This window comes from Kogia breviceps, chromosome 9, assembly GCF_026419965.1.
Source record: "Kogia breviceps isolate mKogBre1 chromosome 9, mKogBre1 haplotype 1, whole genome shotgun sequence".
Lineage (NCBI taxonomy): Eukaryota > Metazoa > Chordata > Mammalia > Artiodactyla > Physeteridae > Kogia > Kogia breviceps.
This window is the reverse complement of record NC_081318.1, coordinates 67,445,286-67,463,943: the sequence shown is the minus strand read 5'-3', so window position 1 is coordinate 67,463,943 and position 18,658 is coordinate 67,445,286. Positions and strand designations below refer to the sequence as shown.

General features: G+C 35.8%; 1 protein-coding gene across 11 annotated transcripts in view; it reads left to right on the top strand.

Moving 5' to 3' along the window:
* The window catches only part of DGKB (diacylglycerol kinase beta), a 796,780-nt gene that overhangs the window by 580,827 nt on the left and 197,295 nt on the right, over positions 1-18,658 (top strand). For all 11 annotated transcript variants that reach the window (XM_067042589.1, XM_067042590.1, XM_067042594.1 and 8 more), the window contains one exon: positions 17,905-17,995. In XM_067042589.1, the coding sequence (XP_066898690.1) occupies positions 17,905-17,995 (91 nt within the window). The remainder of the gene's footprint in view (positions 1-17,904; positions 17,996-18,658) is intronic.

Sequence of the window (18,658 nt, the reverse complement as noted above, 5' to 3'; positions counted from 1 at the left end):
ATGGATTAGGTTACTTATGAAATTAAAGAGAGTTTTTAGAAATATAAATGATTATTATGGTGCATTATCATAGTAAGTGACTTTGGTGCCTTATGAAGAATTCTCTCTGTCCACCTCCAATTTCAGCCACAGCTGTCTTGGATTTTCTGTGTCAGCTGAGACCCACCTCAAGCTGCAGCCTTCCACAAGGGCAAGCCGGGTACCCACCTGCTTTCTGCCTAGGAGCCTAGCTCCCTGGGCAGAAACAAGAGAGGTAGAAGAGAGCCACTTCTTCTCTCTCCCATCCTAGATTTTCTGTATAATATTTGTACAGCCGATATACTGATTTGTAGAAAATTGAAAGGAAATAATTCTTGAAACAAGTCTGAGCCAATATTTTAACCCAGGTCTCTGTGCTGTCTGGTCTGGTTCAAATACTAAGACCCCCTATGCTGAACTGGGAATGTATTTGTTTATTTATTCAACAAATATTTATGGAGAACTTAACAAATGTGAGACATGTTGTAGGCACTGAGGATATAGTCATGAAACAAAATCATTTTCCTCAAAGAACTTCTAGTCTATTTGGGGAGGCAGATAATCAACAAGTACAACATCAGTATTTCAGAAGGTAGGAAGTTCTATAGAAGAAAGCAAGACAGGGAATACCAGTTTAGGGTCAGGGATTATAATTTTAAACAGAGCAGCCAAGAAGTTCTCTCTAAGAAGGTGGCATTTGAATAGAGACCTGGAAGGCATGGGGTTGTTCTGGGGAAGAAAATTCAGGGAGAGGGAACAGCGAGTATAAAGAATGAAGAAAAGTCTCTGCCTGGCCTGAGCAAAGTTCAACAATGAAACCAATGCCTGACCTTGAACTAATAATTTATTCTGTGTGTCTCAGTTTTGTCTTCTGTAAAATAAAGGTAATACCATTAGCAGTATCACTGTGAGAATTGAATGTATCATTTTACATAAGACACATAGTGTATGTTCAATAAATGCTAGCTCTTATTATTATTGCTTACTCAGTTTCATCTATCCCACTTCAAAAGGAAACATCAGCAAAAGCTTTGGATTCAGCAAATTGCGTGTCTAAAAGAAAATTAAAACTGTTACACTGGCCTGGAAGGCTCTCCCAGCAGAGTCTTGGCTTTCTCCTCAGCCCTCAGTTGCGTTAGCAGTGGCCTCATTTTGTTCTCACCTTGGTGTGTGTTGTATGCCACATACCAACCATTGAAAAGTGGACAGGAAGGGGGAGGAGATTATTTAAATTAAAAAAACCAAACCAATCTAGTCACAAAGGAAAAATGAAGTACGGGATGCTTTATAACAAGAAGAGCTGATTTAGTTTGGGTCAGCCAAGTCTAAGATGAGTAAGAATTTTCTAGGTGAAGAAAGAAAAAGAAACCTTGGCAAAGGAAGTATCCTATGTGAAGTTTCTAAGGCAATGGGTAGACGTGTGTCCCTTCGTCAGGCAACATTTAGCCGTGTCTGGAGACACTTTTGACGGCCACAAGGAGGAAATGCTACTGGCATATAGAGGCCAGGAATGCTGCTAAACATTCTGCAACAGACAGAACAATCCTCACAACAAAGAATGATCTGGCCCTTACCCTGCTGTTAAGGCAAGAAAGTGCTCTCATGTAAGAATAAAAGAAGACCCCTATAAGACTAGCTCTTATTATCACAGCGTGGTTAAGACAAGCATTCACGGGCTTCCCTGGTGGTGCAGTGGTTGAGAGTCCGCCTGCCGATGCAGGGGACGCGGGTTCGTGCCCCGGTCCGGGAAGATCCCACGTGCCGCGGAGCGGCTGGGCCCCTGAGCCATGGCCTCTGAGCCTCCGCGTCCGGAGCCTGTGCTCCGCAACGGGAGGGGCCACAGCAGTGAGAGGCCCGCGTACCACACACACAGAAAAAGAGCCAATGGGTATAAACTGGAAGATTTTTGAAGTGGATTTCTCTGGAGGAAGATATGCTGTCAGGATCTCTTTACCCTCCTCGTGAAGTCTGCCCCTGCAAAACCCACCTAACCTAGCGTCGGGAGAGGAGGTTCCAGAAGCTTTCTTGGAGATCTCTCTGTGTCTCTGCCTCCTTGTAGGCCATGGTGTGTGTGATTCGTATCTGAGAGAGGTAAAGGGCAGGAGGCTGACTGAAGGGGCTATTGACAGCAGAGCAGAGGACTGCAGTGTGAGAAGCGTCGTGGTCTCCGAGTCCGCCAGGGCAAAACATGTAGCCTGAGGGCTAGATATGTGCACTGTGTGAGGATGGGAGGAGGGGTCGCAGAGGGGAGAACAGAAGCTGCTTTGGGATTGTTTTAAATCCTTCAAAAAGGATAAAGTGGCCGCAGCACAAGGAAATGGAAGTTAGATGGACAGCCATCCAGAGGGTGTGGAGAAGGGCAAAATGAGCTGCAGTGGAGATGCACTTGACCATGTCAGGGGACTGTGGTCGAAATATCTCCAGGGTTGGGGGGAAGGGGTAGAAGGCAGTGCTGGGAGAAATCTCTGAAGAATGAAAACAAGGGCTGAAGGGAGAAGCGAATTTTTAAACTATGACAGAACTAGAAAGCACTAGTGGAAGTTTTCCCACTGTGGTACAAATCAACTAATAACTATCTTACTCTCCTTACCTCTTCCCCTGCTCCATGCTCTAAATCAGAAAGGCCAGAGAATGGGGTAATAAGATAGGGCAGGAAGAGAATAAGTCCTAGGTCAGAAAGGAGTGAAAAATTTGCCTCCCTTTTCCTTACCATAGGCATTCTGCTTACACCAGCCACTAGCTATGGCTGGGAAGAAATTTCCACTTTAAGTTATGAGTCTTGATGAAACCAGCATTGTAATTAATGAAGTAAAACTTTATTTTGAGTAAAGAACTAATTATAGAATAAATTTAAAGACAAATTTCAGAATTTAATTTTTGTGATAACATCACTTTAATCATTTTAATTCAATATAACAGTTACTGTTTCACAAATTGAAACAAATGAACAAAAACATGGCTACCTTTTGGAGAATAGTTTGGGAGTACAACATGTTTGAAAATATATGTTAGAGCACGTTTTGCACATGTTAGGTAGTATTATGCTAAGATAATAACCCCAAACTAAGGGTGACTGAAAACCACAAAAGATTCCTCTCCATCATGTTCCAAGTTCTTTGCAGGGACGGGGGAGCTTTGTTTACTCTATTCAGGCAAGGATCCAAGTTGATAGCACAGCCATGTACTTGTACTTTGTCATTCAATGTGCAAAAAAGGGAAGAGAATTCCAGAGGAGCTTACTTTGGCAATTAAATGTTCCAGTCCTGAAATGACCTACATTGTGTTCATTAACATCTCATTAGTCAGAAGTCACCACATGGCCCCATCCCACCATAAAGGTGGCAGGAAGTATAATTACACCTTGTTCCCCAAAGAGAGAATATTTATCAAATTGTGTGATGAAATAAGGCAATTGATGACAATGACTTAAAGTAATAGAAATAAAACTTAAATGGCCAGATTTGAAGGATATACTTGAATAAATTCTTCTAGAGCCATAATTTTTTTTAATATATAAATTTATTTTTATTTATTTATTTTTGGCTGCATTGGGTCCTTGTCACTGCGTGCGGGCTTTCCCCAGTTGTGGAGAGCGGGGACCGCTCAGCAGTTGTGGCACAGGGGCTTAGCGGCTCCGCAGCATGTGTGATCTTCCCGGGCCAGGGCTCAAACCTGTGTCCCCCACATTGGCAGGCAGATTCTTAACCACTGTGCCACCAGGGAAGTCCCAGAACCATAATTTTTAAAACATATTTACCACTTATATTTTGTCTAAGATAGTATATGAGCACCTAAAACAATGTGAATATGTAAAGTAATAGATTCATAACTTATATTTGTTACCTTCTAATTGCTCTAAGAAATGCCTTAGGAAATTGTCATTATCTTTAATTCTTCCTATATATACATTGCTCTAATGGTAAAGATATCACAAAACAAGTAGAAGCGAAGTAACAAGGATGCAAATATTTCTGACTGCAATGTTTTGGCATGTTTCTGAACTCTCTGCTGCTTGTTTCCACAAGTTATGATGTACTTGCATTATAGACTGTATCACCAACTATATGTTCCTTCACATTTTGCGTTAAAGAATTTCTAATATTTTTAACACAATCAGGGATATAATTATAAAAGTATATTTCTTTCTAGAGGAAATCTTTGAAGAAAACTTTTAAGTTCAAAACTGATATTTAGCTTTTACTATCATCTCTCTTTAATAATAATTGATTATTTTTAAACTGTTCCTAATTACAACATTAGATGCCATAAAATTGCTTTGCACTTCATATTATTTGTGGAATTGAGATGACTAGGATGTGGCTTCAGGTATAATAATTTGTAATATGAAACAAAGATTATTAGTCAGTTCTTTGCTATGTATTAAAATAAATGAGAGAACAAGACAGATCAAAGTGGAAATAATACGATATGTTTACAAATGCTCCTCTCTAACAGCACATTAGCTTCTAATAAGTCAAATGCCAATGTATTTGGGATACAGCAAGGTAAATTTGAGGGAGACACAATTACAGACTGAGGGTTAAAACCCACTCATAAAATGTAATCAACTCTAATTTTGTGACTTCTTGTTAGAATAGTAAAACACTATATAACTACATATCTAATATCATGTCCACAAATCTATCAAATAGTAAAATGTGCTGTCTTCTCAATTTAATGAAAACAACTATCAATTTATTTCATGTAGATAATGGGAAAACACAGTTTGAAAACTGCATTTTTGATCTAACATGATAAATGCTGGTACCAAATAACTATGAATAAGAAATTAAAAATAATTTACAAGGAATTCCCTGGCGGTCCAGTGGTTAGGACTTGACGCTTTCACTGCCTTGGCCCCCAGGTTCAGTCCCTGGTCAGGGAACTAAGATCCCACAAGCTGTGCAGCACAGCCAAAAAAAAAAAAATTACATTTAAGGTCTGTCATTTATAATACATACCACCTAAGATTTTTGTAATTTCTCAAGGTTGCAAATATGACCATAGTTATAACTTTTAACTTGAATTTACATAGTTCTGGGCACTGTGAGTAGAATTCACAAAGACTGTAAAACTTCTGAAATTTTAGGCATAATCCTTTACATATGTGTCATGTGTATTTCAGAAAAGAAGGTTCATGACTCATCAAATTCTTAAGGTATCCATGACCCACAGATAATTAAGAACCATTGCTCTTTGTATCCACCCCAGTAATTCATAAAGCTAGACTAATTGGCTGTTGTGTCTAGATTTCTTTTTCGTGCTAATTTATTTTTACAAAAGTGAGAGAAAAGACTTTTTAGCACTTCGCTAGAATTCCTACATACGTGGTAACAAGTGGAGAATGATGAAGCCGTGTTACGCCGGGTATGATAGGGAATTCAGGTTGACTCAAGTGTTACTAGAAATCCCACACCTCATTTTTACCTGTGATTCCAGGTCCTTGCTTTTGTTATTATTTGCAAAGGGTTAAGAATATAATCATTAATAATCACGGGGATAGATATGATCCATGTTTTACACTAGCATGTAGAAAAAGGTCAATATTTTGTCAAGCGCTCAAGACTTGAATCCTTTTTTTGTGACAGAATTTGATTGATTCTGTAGATGGTGGCCTGTCCTAGCCCCTCTATTTCTGTCTTGATCCATATTGTGGATATTACCCCAATAGTGGTTGAGTGAGTCATGAAGTGGAGGATTATGATGACAGAAACAGAAAGTCTTAGAAGACATTGTCATATTGGTTGATTCTCAAAAGACTTGAGTCTAATCCTATGTCTGGCACAAATTCTGCCCAGTTTAGATCTGGCTTCCTCATTCACTGGGGAAAAAAAATCTGTAGTACTTTTCTGCTCTAAAAGTGGGATTCCACGATTAATCAGTTTATTTCCATCATTGATTTTCTAAGTATTGAATACTTCTAAGTCACTTTGAAGAAGATTAAAATGAAATTAGCATGGGGAACTCCAACCCTTAAAATGGTGACTCTCTAGGAGGAAACCATAAACGAACATAATGGTTTAGAGTGGTCAAGTTTCAAAAGAAAGGTATATATTTGATGTTTATAGCCAGTGTCATAAAGTGGTATTAGGACTACCAAATATATTCATTTATGTGACACATTTGCAGATGGTGACCTTCTATATGATAATCTTGGTACATTTCCTTAGAAAATTCTGTTTTTCTGAAGTCTGTTGCTCATGACTGTTGGTTCTTGAGATTTATGCTCCCATGCAGCCTGGGCCTGAGCTTCATTAGCACCTGATTTACCACGAGTGCAGATGGTTATTGGAAATAAAAAGTCAGCCATTTCCTATGATTAAATCTCTCACGGGCTGCATCTCCCTCTTAGCTATTTCCTTACTATTGCATATGATTCATTCGCAAGCAGAACAGTGATTATTATATGATTGTTAAATCTAAAGTGGAAAGGAAAGTAGATTATTAGAAAAAGTCTAGTAGCTTATTAATATATATTATGTGCTACAATGAAATGATTTTGCCGAAGTATTAGCAGGATGATAGATTTATACATGATGAGACAAAATTACTCTATTGTGACGATTGAATGTAACAAAAAGAATTCAGATTTTTTTCTTTTCTCTCCTTTTCCTTTTTGCTTGCCTTGCTTTAAGGGGTTATTGCTTAAACCAATAATCTCCCCAAATGCCTCCTCATCCTTCTGAGCAGTATTATTGTGAGTCTAATAAGCAAAGGAGGGGAACTCCAGGAATATTAATTTGCTATGTCTGTATTTTTTGAGCTGGGAGGAAAGCAAGACTATGTTCCCAACAGAAATATTTCAGTAGTTTTATCTGATTGGAAATAATTGACTGTTACTTTTTCACTTGACACTTTCCTTTTATGTGAACAATAAGAGTTTGAGAATTTTTAACTCCTTCAGAATTTTGCATACTCTTTATATTATACTGAATTAATGAAATTGATGACCACATAGTAGAGTCAACTTGTGCAACAGAGACTTGTTGATTTGCCTGGTTATTACCGTACTTAATTGACCTATCATATTCCTTTTCATCTATGTAAAAGTCTAAATTGTTCAATTGAAAGATGAATACAACCACAATTACCAGAGCTCTTTTCTCTCTAATTCATTTCCATCATTAAATTTATTTAGGTTACTTAGTTTCAGCTCTGAGGCTATAGATATGCAAGGAGTTTTAACAATGAAATTCAAGCATTGCTCTGCTGATCTTTTAGGAACATATTGTGTTGCCATTTCCTGAATGCTCATGCAGCAAATAGTTGCATCAGAAAGAAATAATACACATACATAAAGAAATACAAATTCAATATAAGCACTGCTACTACCAGTACTCATCATAAGACATACATGCTCTGCAATGAAGTGTTTGGCCCTAATTAGCAGCACTTACTCACATGGAGCTAACATTCTCTCTATTCTAGGTTCTTTGGCCTCCTTAACATGGCTTTAGGTATGTTTTCTGCCACAGGACCTTTGTGCTGACAGTCACCTGGGCCAGAAATGTACTTCCCTCCCAGGAATTATAACCTCTCATGAAATATTTCCACTTTTCCTCCTTCCCACGGTACCATAGCAATTTCACAATATTTGTGTGCTTGAGGAATTACTGTCTTTCCCACTACACTGTAGGGCAGAGTCTATAAGGCAGAATTTATGGAAGCTTTTGCTGACTTCTGTATATGTTGTGGTTAGCATGTTGCAAGGTATATAATAAGTTTGTGTGTCTTTCATCCAATTTTACACAGCACACAATGCCAAAACTTTGCACCTGAAAATGACAGCAGTTTATTATTTTTCTTCTTTGGGTGAACTAGGCAACTCTTCATATGCAATAAGTTAGTGGGTGAGCTGGACCTGGTCTCAACTAGGATATTAGATCTTCCTCTTCATGTCTTTTTCCACTCTGGATGTCTTCACAACAAGGAGTTCTCAAGACAGTGCTCCAAGAGAGGGAAAGTGGCATTTACAAGGCCGTTGAGGCCTAGGCTGTGGAACTTGCACAACATTACTTCTGTTACATTCTTTTGGTCAAAGTCACTAAAGCTGGTCCAGATATGGGGGGGTGAAGAAAGATCTACCTCTGGAAGGGAGGTGTGGCATAGTCCCGTTTCATAATGGCTTGCACACAGGATTGGAAAGAATTTGTGTCCATTTAAACAGTCTACCACTGTATTCAATAATACTGTAATTAATTATAAATGCAGTTATAATTTAGTTTTGAAAACTAGTCCAGGAATTGACTGGTATAAATGTTTTTATAATTTTTTGTATTTGTTTTGGATTTTTATTTTATATACGCTCTGCTCTAAGAATGAGAAGAAATGGAGAGAGTGGTTCATCAATTCTAAGTGATAAGTGATAAGTCAATCTAATCTCACATTTAAACAAATAAAAGCTATTAGCAATATAAGAGCAGGAACTTCATCACTAATGAATTGCCAGCAACTAGAATGGTGCCTGTCACATAAGAGGTATTCGGTAAATATTTGTTGAATGAATGAATGAGCAAAAATAATACACATCCCTTTTTTTGGTCTCCCCTTTTATGTTTCTAAGGAAGTCGCTTTTTTTTTTTTTTTTTTTTTTTTTTTTTTTGCGGTACGCAGGCCTCTCACTGTTGTGGCCTCTCCCGTTGCGGAGCACAGGCTCCGGACCCGCAGGCTCAGCGGCCATGGCTCACGGGCCCAGCCGCTCCGCGTCATGTGGGATCCTCCCAGACCGGGGCACGAACCCGTGTCCCCTACATCGGCTGACGGACTCTCAACCACTGTGCCACCAGGGAAGCTCCTCCCCATTTTTAAATTCTAGTGTGAGAGAAGTTTTAAGGTGAACAGCATTTTCAAAATGCAAAGTTGTAGTTCTTGTTACAAAATTGGAAAAGGACTGCTGATGTGTGAAGAAAAACAGAAGGTAAAACACTTAACTAATTTTCAGAGAATAGAAACAAGTTTTATTAGAATTTTTTTTTTTTTTTAGGTTGTGAAGCTGTGTTAGTCGTCACAGAATATAGGTAACGAAAATGATGTGTGAAGGAGCTAGAGAGGTGTAATTTTTTTCTTTATTTTTGTAAGTTTTATAAAACATAGCATCTAAAAATTGGTTAGGAGAAACATTTAAAATGTAGCAAGGTATAAGATGTTCTAATGATTCATAATTATTGATTTTAAATTCTATGACACTGAGGGTAGTAATAGAAAAGAATTAATTGACCTTTCAGTGATGAAAAGTAGATGTGTTTTTCAAAACTATATGTGTAATCTCCTTTTTCACATGTTGAATTCCTTGTGTTTGAAACCGCTTTGTGTAGTGATTTCAGATGTCATTAATATTTTAACATACAAAGCAAATGCAATTAGACAGTTACTTGTTTAATAATGTTGACTCCTTCTCGTAGTCAAATGCAAAAAGTTACCAGTTAATTCATATTCTAGTTGTAAAGAGTCAGAAAACTGGAGCTGATTTTACTATAAGTGGACCTGAACTATTATATTTAATTAACTTCCCTGAAACTAAGTAGGTGCCCCTTAAATATCTGTCAAACTATATATTAACACTAAAGAACCTTTGTATTCTTATATCTGGTGCTTAAAAATTGATTGGTTTAGTACATTCAATAAAAGCAAATAAAAAAGACGGAGAAAGAGGGAGACAGAGACAGAGAGAGAGAGAGACACAAATATAACCAAGAAAGTCAGTTGGTAAGTGGTAGAAAGAGAGGGCATGTCACAAGCAATTCTTTCACAGTCTAGGTCAGCATATTCAATTTATTATCCAGCTGGTTGTCCCAGCTGCCTGTGAAGGCCTTCCAACAGTCATCCTAGGGAGCAGTATGTTAAGTCTGTGATCATAGTCCAGTCTCGTCCTTGTTTTTAGTAAATGGAAAAACATCATTTTATCATGGCGCCCAGAAGTGATCAGGCTCTTAATCACTTGCTCAAGTTACCAAATAGTAAAATCTATACTTAAAATGGAGGGAAAGTGGTGGTGATTGCTTTCCAGAGAGTAGAATATACACAATTCCATAGTTCAGGACATCATATCAAAATCCATGGATGGGAGGGAGGGAGACGCAAGAGGGAAGAGATATGGGAACATATGTATATGTATAACTGATTCACTTTGTTGTAAAGCAGAAACTAACACACCATTGTAAAGCAATTATACTCCAATAAAGATGTTAAACAAAAAATCCATGGAAAGCAAAATTAACTCCACATTGCTCGGTAACTGTGGAATTAGAGCAAAGGAAGGAGGATGGGTTAAGGAACTCTGTTACCTAGACTCTTTGAAAAATCTGGCCAATTTCCTTCCTTAAAGAAATTTTGCTGTTCCCTTTTACTGTGTTCACTCTTAACAACATCCTATAGACCTCCTTTTTTAGAACTTATCACAATTGATATTAAATCATTTCATATCTTTTTTCCTGACTAAAAATTAACTAATGTGAGCAGAGACTTCTTCTGTCCTATGTACAAATGTAATTCCATTGCCTGTCACAGTACCATGTCTAGAGTAGGTGCTCAGAACGTTGGATAAATGATTTTTTTACCACTAGAGGGGAAAACAGTCTAGTTTCCCCTGACGTTCAGAGTTAGGCATGGAGACTTGCTAATTCCTGCATTTGTGGTGCCTTCCTCTTTTTGTTTTTAGACATACTGAAGAGAGTTTTTGTGTTGTGGACATTTTCTATTTATGAATACAATAGTCCCTTTAAAAGAAGTAGAGCTTTATTTTATATTGATGCATACAAACCTTCATTGCATTTTCACTATCAATTTTGGCTAGACTGTACATGTGTCTATTTATATTAGTGAGAAATACTCTACCTTAAATATTTCTGTACATAATCTCAGACATCGTGGTATATTTTATTAATTCAAATATCACCCACTGACTTTATTTCTAAATTTTTGGATATGGAACAGGGGAAGGTGAGAAGTATGAACTTACCAACTGCTTACTAGTCTGTGACTCTCATAAAAGCATCAGTTGCAAATTTGGGACACTTCAAAAAGGGATGTTTTGTGAGTTTTTTCCCAAGGTTATTTCAAGTATATAAACATGGAAATCATTCTTTAAAAATTCAGGGGATAGCAAGTCAGATGAGGAAAACATATTCAGTGATATTTGCATATCTAGTCACAAGTTAAGCACAGGAAATTATGCTGAACAGAAATTCTCTAACGTAACTCCTTTACTTCAGTTACCACCAAATTTCACATCTAGAAAAATAGTATTGTATGACAAATATATCCCCTCATTTGGATTTTCCAAATATCTCATTGATAATAATATATGTGAAAATTCTCTTAGAACTATAATGGACAGTGCTGTCAGTGTGCTTTTGGCTGCAAGTAACAGAATACACAAAATAAATAATAAGAATCTATTTATAAATCTCACATGAGTGGAGATCCAGAAATGGACTGTTTCAGAATTGACTGATTAGGAAGTCCAACTCTCTTCAGGAATCTGGGTCAGCATCTCTGGGTATCCCTTGCCTTTCCTTTCATGGTGGTTTCAAGATGGCTGCTCCATTTCCAATTAGAATCTCCTTCCTTGACAACATGCAAAAACAAGGGAAAGAATGGGCCTAGCTTTCCCATTGTACATGTCTCTGTTTCAGAATGGAAAATCTCTCAGGTCCTGTCTGTCAGCGCTAGATTACATTGTCATCCTTAGTTGACTTATTTAAGGAGAGGGGAACTTAAAATACTTCTAAAGTAGAAATATGAGCAAAAGAACCATTTAATGATGATCACCCATCTGACCTATAACATTTATCTTATGGCTTAGAAAAAAGTTTCATGTGATGCTGCATTCATTATTGTATTTAATGAGAGACAGTATGGGAAAAAAGCTAGAATTTCTGAGTTACATTTTGCTCTTCCCATATGATGTTGGGTGAGTGACTTCTAAACCTCATTGGGTTCACCTGTGACAGTGCCATGCTCAGTAACAGCAGAAAATATGGCTATCACAAATTTCATTTAATCTCCCTAACAGTTTTCTTAAAGAACTTTTTATGATTATGAAATATTTTAATAATAGAGATCTAATTACTATTGAAAGATATTCAGGTCTAAACATCCTGGACACCATTTAAATATTTTATAGGTTTAGTTTTACATTTCATATAATTATTAATTTATCATTGTTCTTTGAGGACTTACTATATATGTATACTTCTTTAGACTCTGCAATATGTTATTACTACTGCTTTTATACTTTTCCATTAGACTATCCATCTCTTTTTACATACTAAGGTGAAATATTTTATGATTCTGTCTGAAGTTTCTGTAGCCTGTTTCATTGTCTCTTGAGGGCTTAACAAGCATACCTTAAGAATGAACATTAGATACAAGCATTTTTATATGTCATTTAAAAATATATATCTTTACCTGTTGTGTGCAAACATGAAAAATGTTTGCTGTCTTCGGTGTGAATATAAAATGTCCCCATTGTAGTTATTACAGCCATGTTCCTTCCTTATGAAATAATGTTATCAACATTATTCTTTTGCTATGAGAGTGTATAAATTGCTAGTTTTAAAAAACATAGGTTTGAAAAAAAAATAGGTTTAAGGGTTTCAATACAATGTAGTTCTTTTTATAAAATATAATCATATTAAGAGCAATACCTCACTACATTTATGAATAAATGAGTAACCCTATAACCAATGTCTGGTGTAATGTCTCTTGGCAATGAAAAACAAAACTGAATTGAGTTCTATGACATAAATGTACCATTTTAAACACCCTATTGCTGTAAGTCAACAGTGACACATCTCTCATCACCACTCTTGTTAGCCAAATTCAAAATTCCTGCTATGTTTCTAGAGTATTCCATCAAATTGTAAGACTAAATTTTGTATTAAAGTTATTGACTTGTTAGAAACATTGTTCTCCATGAGAAACTAATTTTAAAACCAGTTTTGAAATGACTGTTGAAATGCTTTCATAACAGGACAAAAATGAAAGCAAACTAATGTAAATGATGAGATTTTTGAAACATCTTTAGTGAGTAAAAAATATTCATTTAAAATCCATTTTAACTAAGCTACTTAAGACATTATGTTTTCACTTTCATTTTAAAAGCAAAGGTCGGGGCTTCCCTGGTGGCACAGTGGTTAAGAATCGCCTGCCAATGCAAGGCACACAGGTTCAATCGCTGGTCTGGGAAGATCCCACATGCTGTGGAGCAGCTAAGCCCGTGCGCTACAACTACTGAGCCTGCACTCTAGAGCCTGCGAGCCACAACTACTGAAGCCCGCACACCTAGAGCCAGTGCTCTGCAACAAGAGACGCCCCCGCAATGAGAAGCCCACTCACTGCAACTAGAGAAAGCCTGTTTGCAGCAATGAAGACCCAACGCAGCCAAAAATAAAATAAATTTTAAAAAAATAAATAAATTTTAAAAATAAAAGCAAAGGTCGAGGCTTCCCTGGTGGCTCAGTGGTTAAGGATCCGCCTGCCAATGCAGGGGACATGGGTTTGAGCCGTGGCCCGGGAAGATCCCACATGACACGGAACAACTAAGCCCATGTGCCACAACTACTGAGCCTGCGCTCTAGAGCCTGTGAGCCACAACTGCTGAGCCCATGTTCCACAAGTACTGAAGCCCACGTGCCTAGAGCCTGTGCTCTGCAACAAGAGAATCCACAGCAACGAGAAGCCTGCACACCGCGATGAGGAGTAGCCTCCTCTCGCCACAACTAGAGAAGGCCCGCTCGCAGCAATGAAGACCCAACGCAGCCAAAAATAAATAAATAAATTTATAAAAAATAAATAATAAGCAAAGGTCAGAGGATTTTATTATCTGATGAGCATGTTATTCATACAGTATAGATAGAATCAGTTAAGGATGCTTGAAAAGGGATTCAAGTGTCTATTAGAAGAGTTCAGTTTTATACATATATAAATGGTCTTCCAATAGCTGCTATATCACTACTAAATACATGAAAATAATAAAAGAAGTGCACCTGTGAGAAAAAGTTGACATTTAATTTAAGAGTAATTTCATTGCATTAAAACTTTCTGTGTTTATGACTTTAGAGTTCTCTACAGTAAGGTACATGAGGCAATTTCACCCTTTTTATGTTGCATCTTTGTTAGGAGTGAGCGTCATATCTAGTTAGGTTCTTTGGTATTATTTTTGGTAAATGCACTGGCAATTCATGTTTTGTTTGTTTTGTTTCATGTTTGCTGCATTAACATTACTTAGCAGAAAAAGTTAAAAAAAAAAAACAAACCTTTGTAAACCAGGAAGAAAAGTTCCAATGAAAATATATTGCTAGAAATTAAAATGCATAATTGAACAGAACTTGTAGAACTAAATATTAACTGAATTTCATTGTGACAAGAATAATTTTTTTGCCTGAGCAGTATCTCTGATAGTTCACATTTTCCTGAGGATATATAAAAGAAGCAGAATTACTGGTAGTAAGAAAATGCCTGGTAAATTGGAGCTAATTTTATTTTTTACCTGACCATCTGGTAGCCAAGCACTTTAAATATTAAACTGAAGCCTGTAGACTTACAATTAAATTCATTGAAATATGGTTTAGTATATTAATGACTTAAAATTATAACAGTATGAATAACTTTTTTTGTAGGACATTTGTCATCATACCTGTAACCACAAAACCTGTGTAAGAACACAATAAATTTGACTCTGGTGTGAACATTTCATAGTGGGTTAAATGTCCAGTTACCTTGTTCTTAAAATCAACAGCTGTATGTTTTCTCTGACAAATCTGGGTTTGAATTATTTGGATCATTTTCTAATGTGAGCCATAAAAATAAATAGCATACATGCTTAAATGTGCTGTTTTGCATTTCTACAATGTAAAGACCAGTTTGGTTGAACAAAAATAAAATTTAACAGCTTTTAATTTGTCATGTTGAATCTGATTCTATGTGCTTTTTATTACCTCCATATATTTATTTAAGTGAAACATAAAATGGTTGTAATAATGGAGAATTTAAAGCAGCTTTTGCACATGAGCAGTAATGCTAACTAATGTGGTGAATAAAGACTGAATGTAAATTCTCAGAATTTCTGTTTCTTGTGATGTGTTTGCTAAAATGAGTATATTTTGGTTAGCTGATACAAGCTCCTCATCATCCTGGTTAAGCTATGAAGAACTTTGATGGACAGAATGGAAAAAAAATATATAGGGAGTAACCATTTACATGCAATTGGAAGCCATATATGTGTGTGTGTGCGTATGTATGTATATATATAATTTTCAAACCGTGATACAGTGTACATTACATCATTACATCACAGAACCTGTCAAAATGTAAACTCATAGCCCTTTCTTTGCTGAAGTAATGCTTTGATATTCCCACATATACCTCTAGAGATAACCTAGGTATGGCAGAAATCAGTATAATCTAATACCATCAGTTTCTATTGATTCTCCCTCATTTATGTCTCTTAAATTCAGCCTCTCCTTTCCATTTTCCTTGCCCCTTGGTTTAGGCCTTGAATTCTATTTCATTTGTACTATTCCAACAGCCACATTTCTGTCCACAGCACCAACATTTCACCATTCCAGCCCAATTATTCATTTCTATGAGTTTTATTTATCCAACAAAGCTGGCTATGTTGCTTCACTGCTAACAGACTTCTTTCAGACATCCTATAAATCTATAATATCAAGTCCAAACCCCTTAACTTGGCATACCCATTCTGAAAAAGACCCTAGTTAGCCCATACTTAGGCAATCTGTTAAGTCACACTGCACCCCTAAAAACACCAGAACTTGTCTTGCCTTCCTCCTGTTTGCCTTCTACTTATGTATTATAATGCTATCTTCTCTTCTATAGCTTTCTGGACCCCTCAAGGTAAAAGCAGGTGATTCACTGAAGTGTTTTTTCACAATATTTTGCTCATACTTAATTTAGAGAATTAACTTTTCACTTATTTTATATGCCCATAATCTTAACCATTCTGAGCTCCTTAGAGACAAAGATAATCGTGTTCATATTTGTATCTTTAGAACTAAACATAGCATATGGAAGTGAATGTTCTCACTAAACATTTGTTGAATGAATTACTGGATGAATAAATGAATCCAGGAAGGTCTGGATAAAAGGCCAACAGAAAAATATTATGAGAAAACTTGTTGAATGTAGAAAGACAATTCCAAACAGTCATAAAACATATACTACATATTATTATGATTGTCTGGAGACCATTTCACACAGAACAATATTTTCCTCTAAATTTATTGAATGATATATTTTTCATGATGAATCAATAGGAAAATATTTTTAATTTTCCATAAACTAAATTTTCCATTAACTTCAGCCATTGTATAAATTTGTAAAACTACATTTCTTCTATAAAGTACATTATTTGCGTTAATTTAATATAAACTTACATGTAAACTCAGGCCCACAGATCTTACTGTTCAATGTTTGCCCTGCTCTATCTAACTAGCTATCATCTATTTCTGTCTACTCAGATATATTAAATCAGGCCATAATCCAAGGAGATATTCTCTAGAAAAGAATAATGATTCATGGTGCTAGAGTACTATGAAACTTATCTTGGTTTTCAGATTATTGGCCTTAATATGGTGAGTAATGCAAGAAGGGCTAGTGAAAATTTTGTAAGCAAATAAAACCTTGTATGAGGCTAAATATTATTGGGTATGTCTAGATAGATAAGATTACTTTTATAGTTTGTAATTTTATATCAGAGAACTCTGTACAACACAGCATAATAATCAGCACTGTATTAGGTTCCATGTCATTATACATAACAAGTAAGAGGGTTGCATTAAGCAGTAAGGTCCTTGCCAAGTGTCTTTTTTAACTGTTGAAATGTTTTACATTCTAATGTGAAAAGTACATATCCATGTTTATAGGGAAAAAATAATTTGTTGTGAGAGAGATATTTGAATATCATTATAAAAATTTATTTTTGTGTTGCCTTCATGTGAGAAAGCATGTATCCCGTTTTACCTGTATTTTCTTCTAACTGAGGGTGCAATAGCTTGTTAGACTATGTATAATTAAAAACTTCAGCTTTTTTGTGAGAATGAATTTTTAAATCCACTACTGACTAATATAAAAATCTAGTCAGCCTTTGTAAAATTACATTAAATGATCATTAATTTAATTATCTGGTACAAAGAAACAAAGATATGGTCATTTAGTTGTGGGAGAAAATAAATTTTGAGCATCTTACTCCCAGATTAAATACTGAAACAGTTTAAACTGTATTTTCTTTGTAACTGTATGTTGGTAAAATATATTATTTCTTTAGTTCTTTCATGCTGTATCATAATTTCCCATTATTGTTCACATAACAGAGGACAGTATCTTTAAAAAATAATAGTTATCCAAAAATTACTAAATTTTATCTTTATGGATAACTACTATTTTTTCTTTTTAATATACTTTCCAATCATGATAATTTCTAATGAATGCATAGCCATCTAGAAAAATTGAGCATATTTAAGTTTGGTCTCCTTTTCCTCATGAAAAGCCTAGACTTTTCTTTTTTTCTCTCTCTCTTTATGATTACAGAGTGGCTGGTCTAAAATCAAGTTGTCTAAGAACAAGCTAAGAATCATAAGCACTAAAACCATATTTCAAAATCTGAGCAACCAATATTATAGAAAAGGCAAAGATATTCTTGAATCTGTCAGATCAGTACATTCCTATAATCCCCTCCAGGACAATCATATAATTTGATGCTGACAGTTAAACTCTGAAAATTACGTGACCATCTATTACATAATGGATGGTACATGTCCTCAAACCTTTTCTATCACTTATAATACAAGACAGGCCTACCCCATTTTTAAAAATCCCTTCTGTTATTGATAATTGCCTAAGTTGCTTCTTCCTTTCCTTTTTCAGAATGAAGAACAAATTTTGGTATTTTGAGTTTGGCACATCTGAAACTTTCTCAGCCACCTGCAAGAAGCTACATGAATCTGTAGAAATAGAAGTAAGAAAATGAATTATCTTTATAATACTATGAAATGGCTTGAGTTTGATTATTAATATGTTGTCCTAGCCCATGGAAGGAGTTAGAATTTTAGCGACTCATATAGCTTTACCCAAGATTCTAAAACGTCATTTCTGTCACTCATTGAGAATCTAGCACATCTGAAATACTAATATAAAGTTAAGTTTGAGTATGAGTTGTTTAATACAGCATAAAAGAATGAGAGGTGGAACACAACTTTAGAAATCAGTGGGCATAGTATGGACAGAAAAATGTATGATAAAAGAAAGTACTTGAAGGGAAAGAAAAAAGTTGCAAAATACATTTTTAAAAACGTATTATTTTCAGGTCTCAATATCTTATAACCTTTAAAACACAGTTCACTAAAATTGTACTTACTTTTATGAATAAAGTTTAAAAAATATACTTTTCCATTCCTATTCCCATTCATTAACTAGGTTTTTTCTCAGTTCCTGAGGTTGCCATTTCCCCATTACATTTGTAGGAAGTGGAAAAGCCAAGAAAGAGAGCAAAGATAGCAAGAAAAGATACACTTTAAAAAGACTTAGAGCAAATACGTCTACCAAAAATATAGACATTGTAGGACTAAAAATTTTGGAGACAGGTTATAATAGAAAATGAGTTCGTTTTATTGAGAGATTT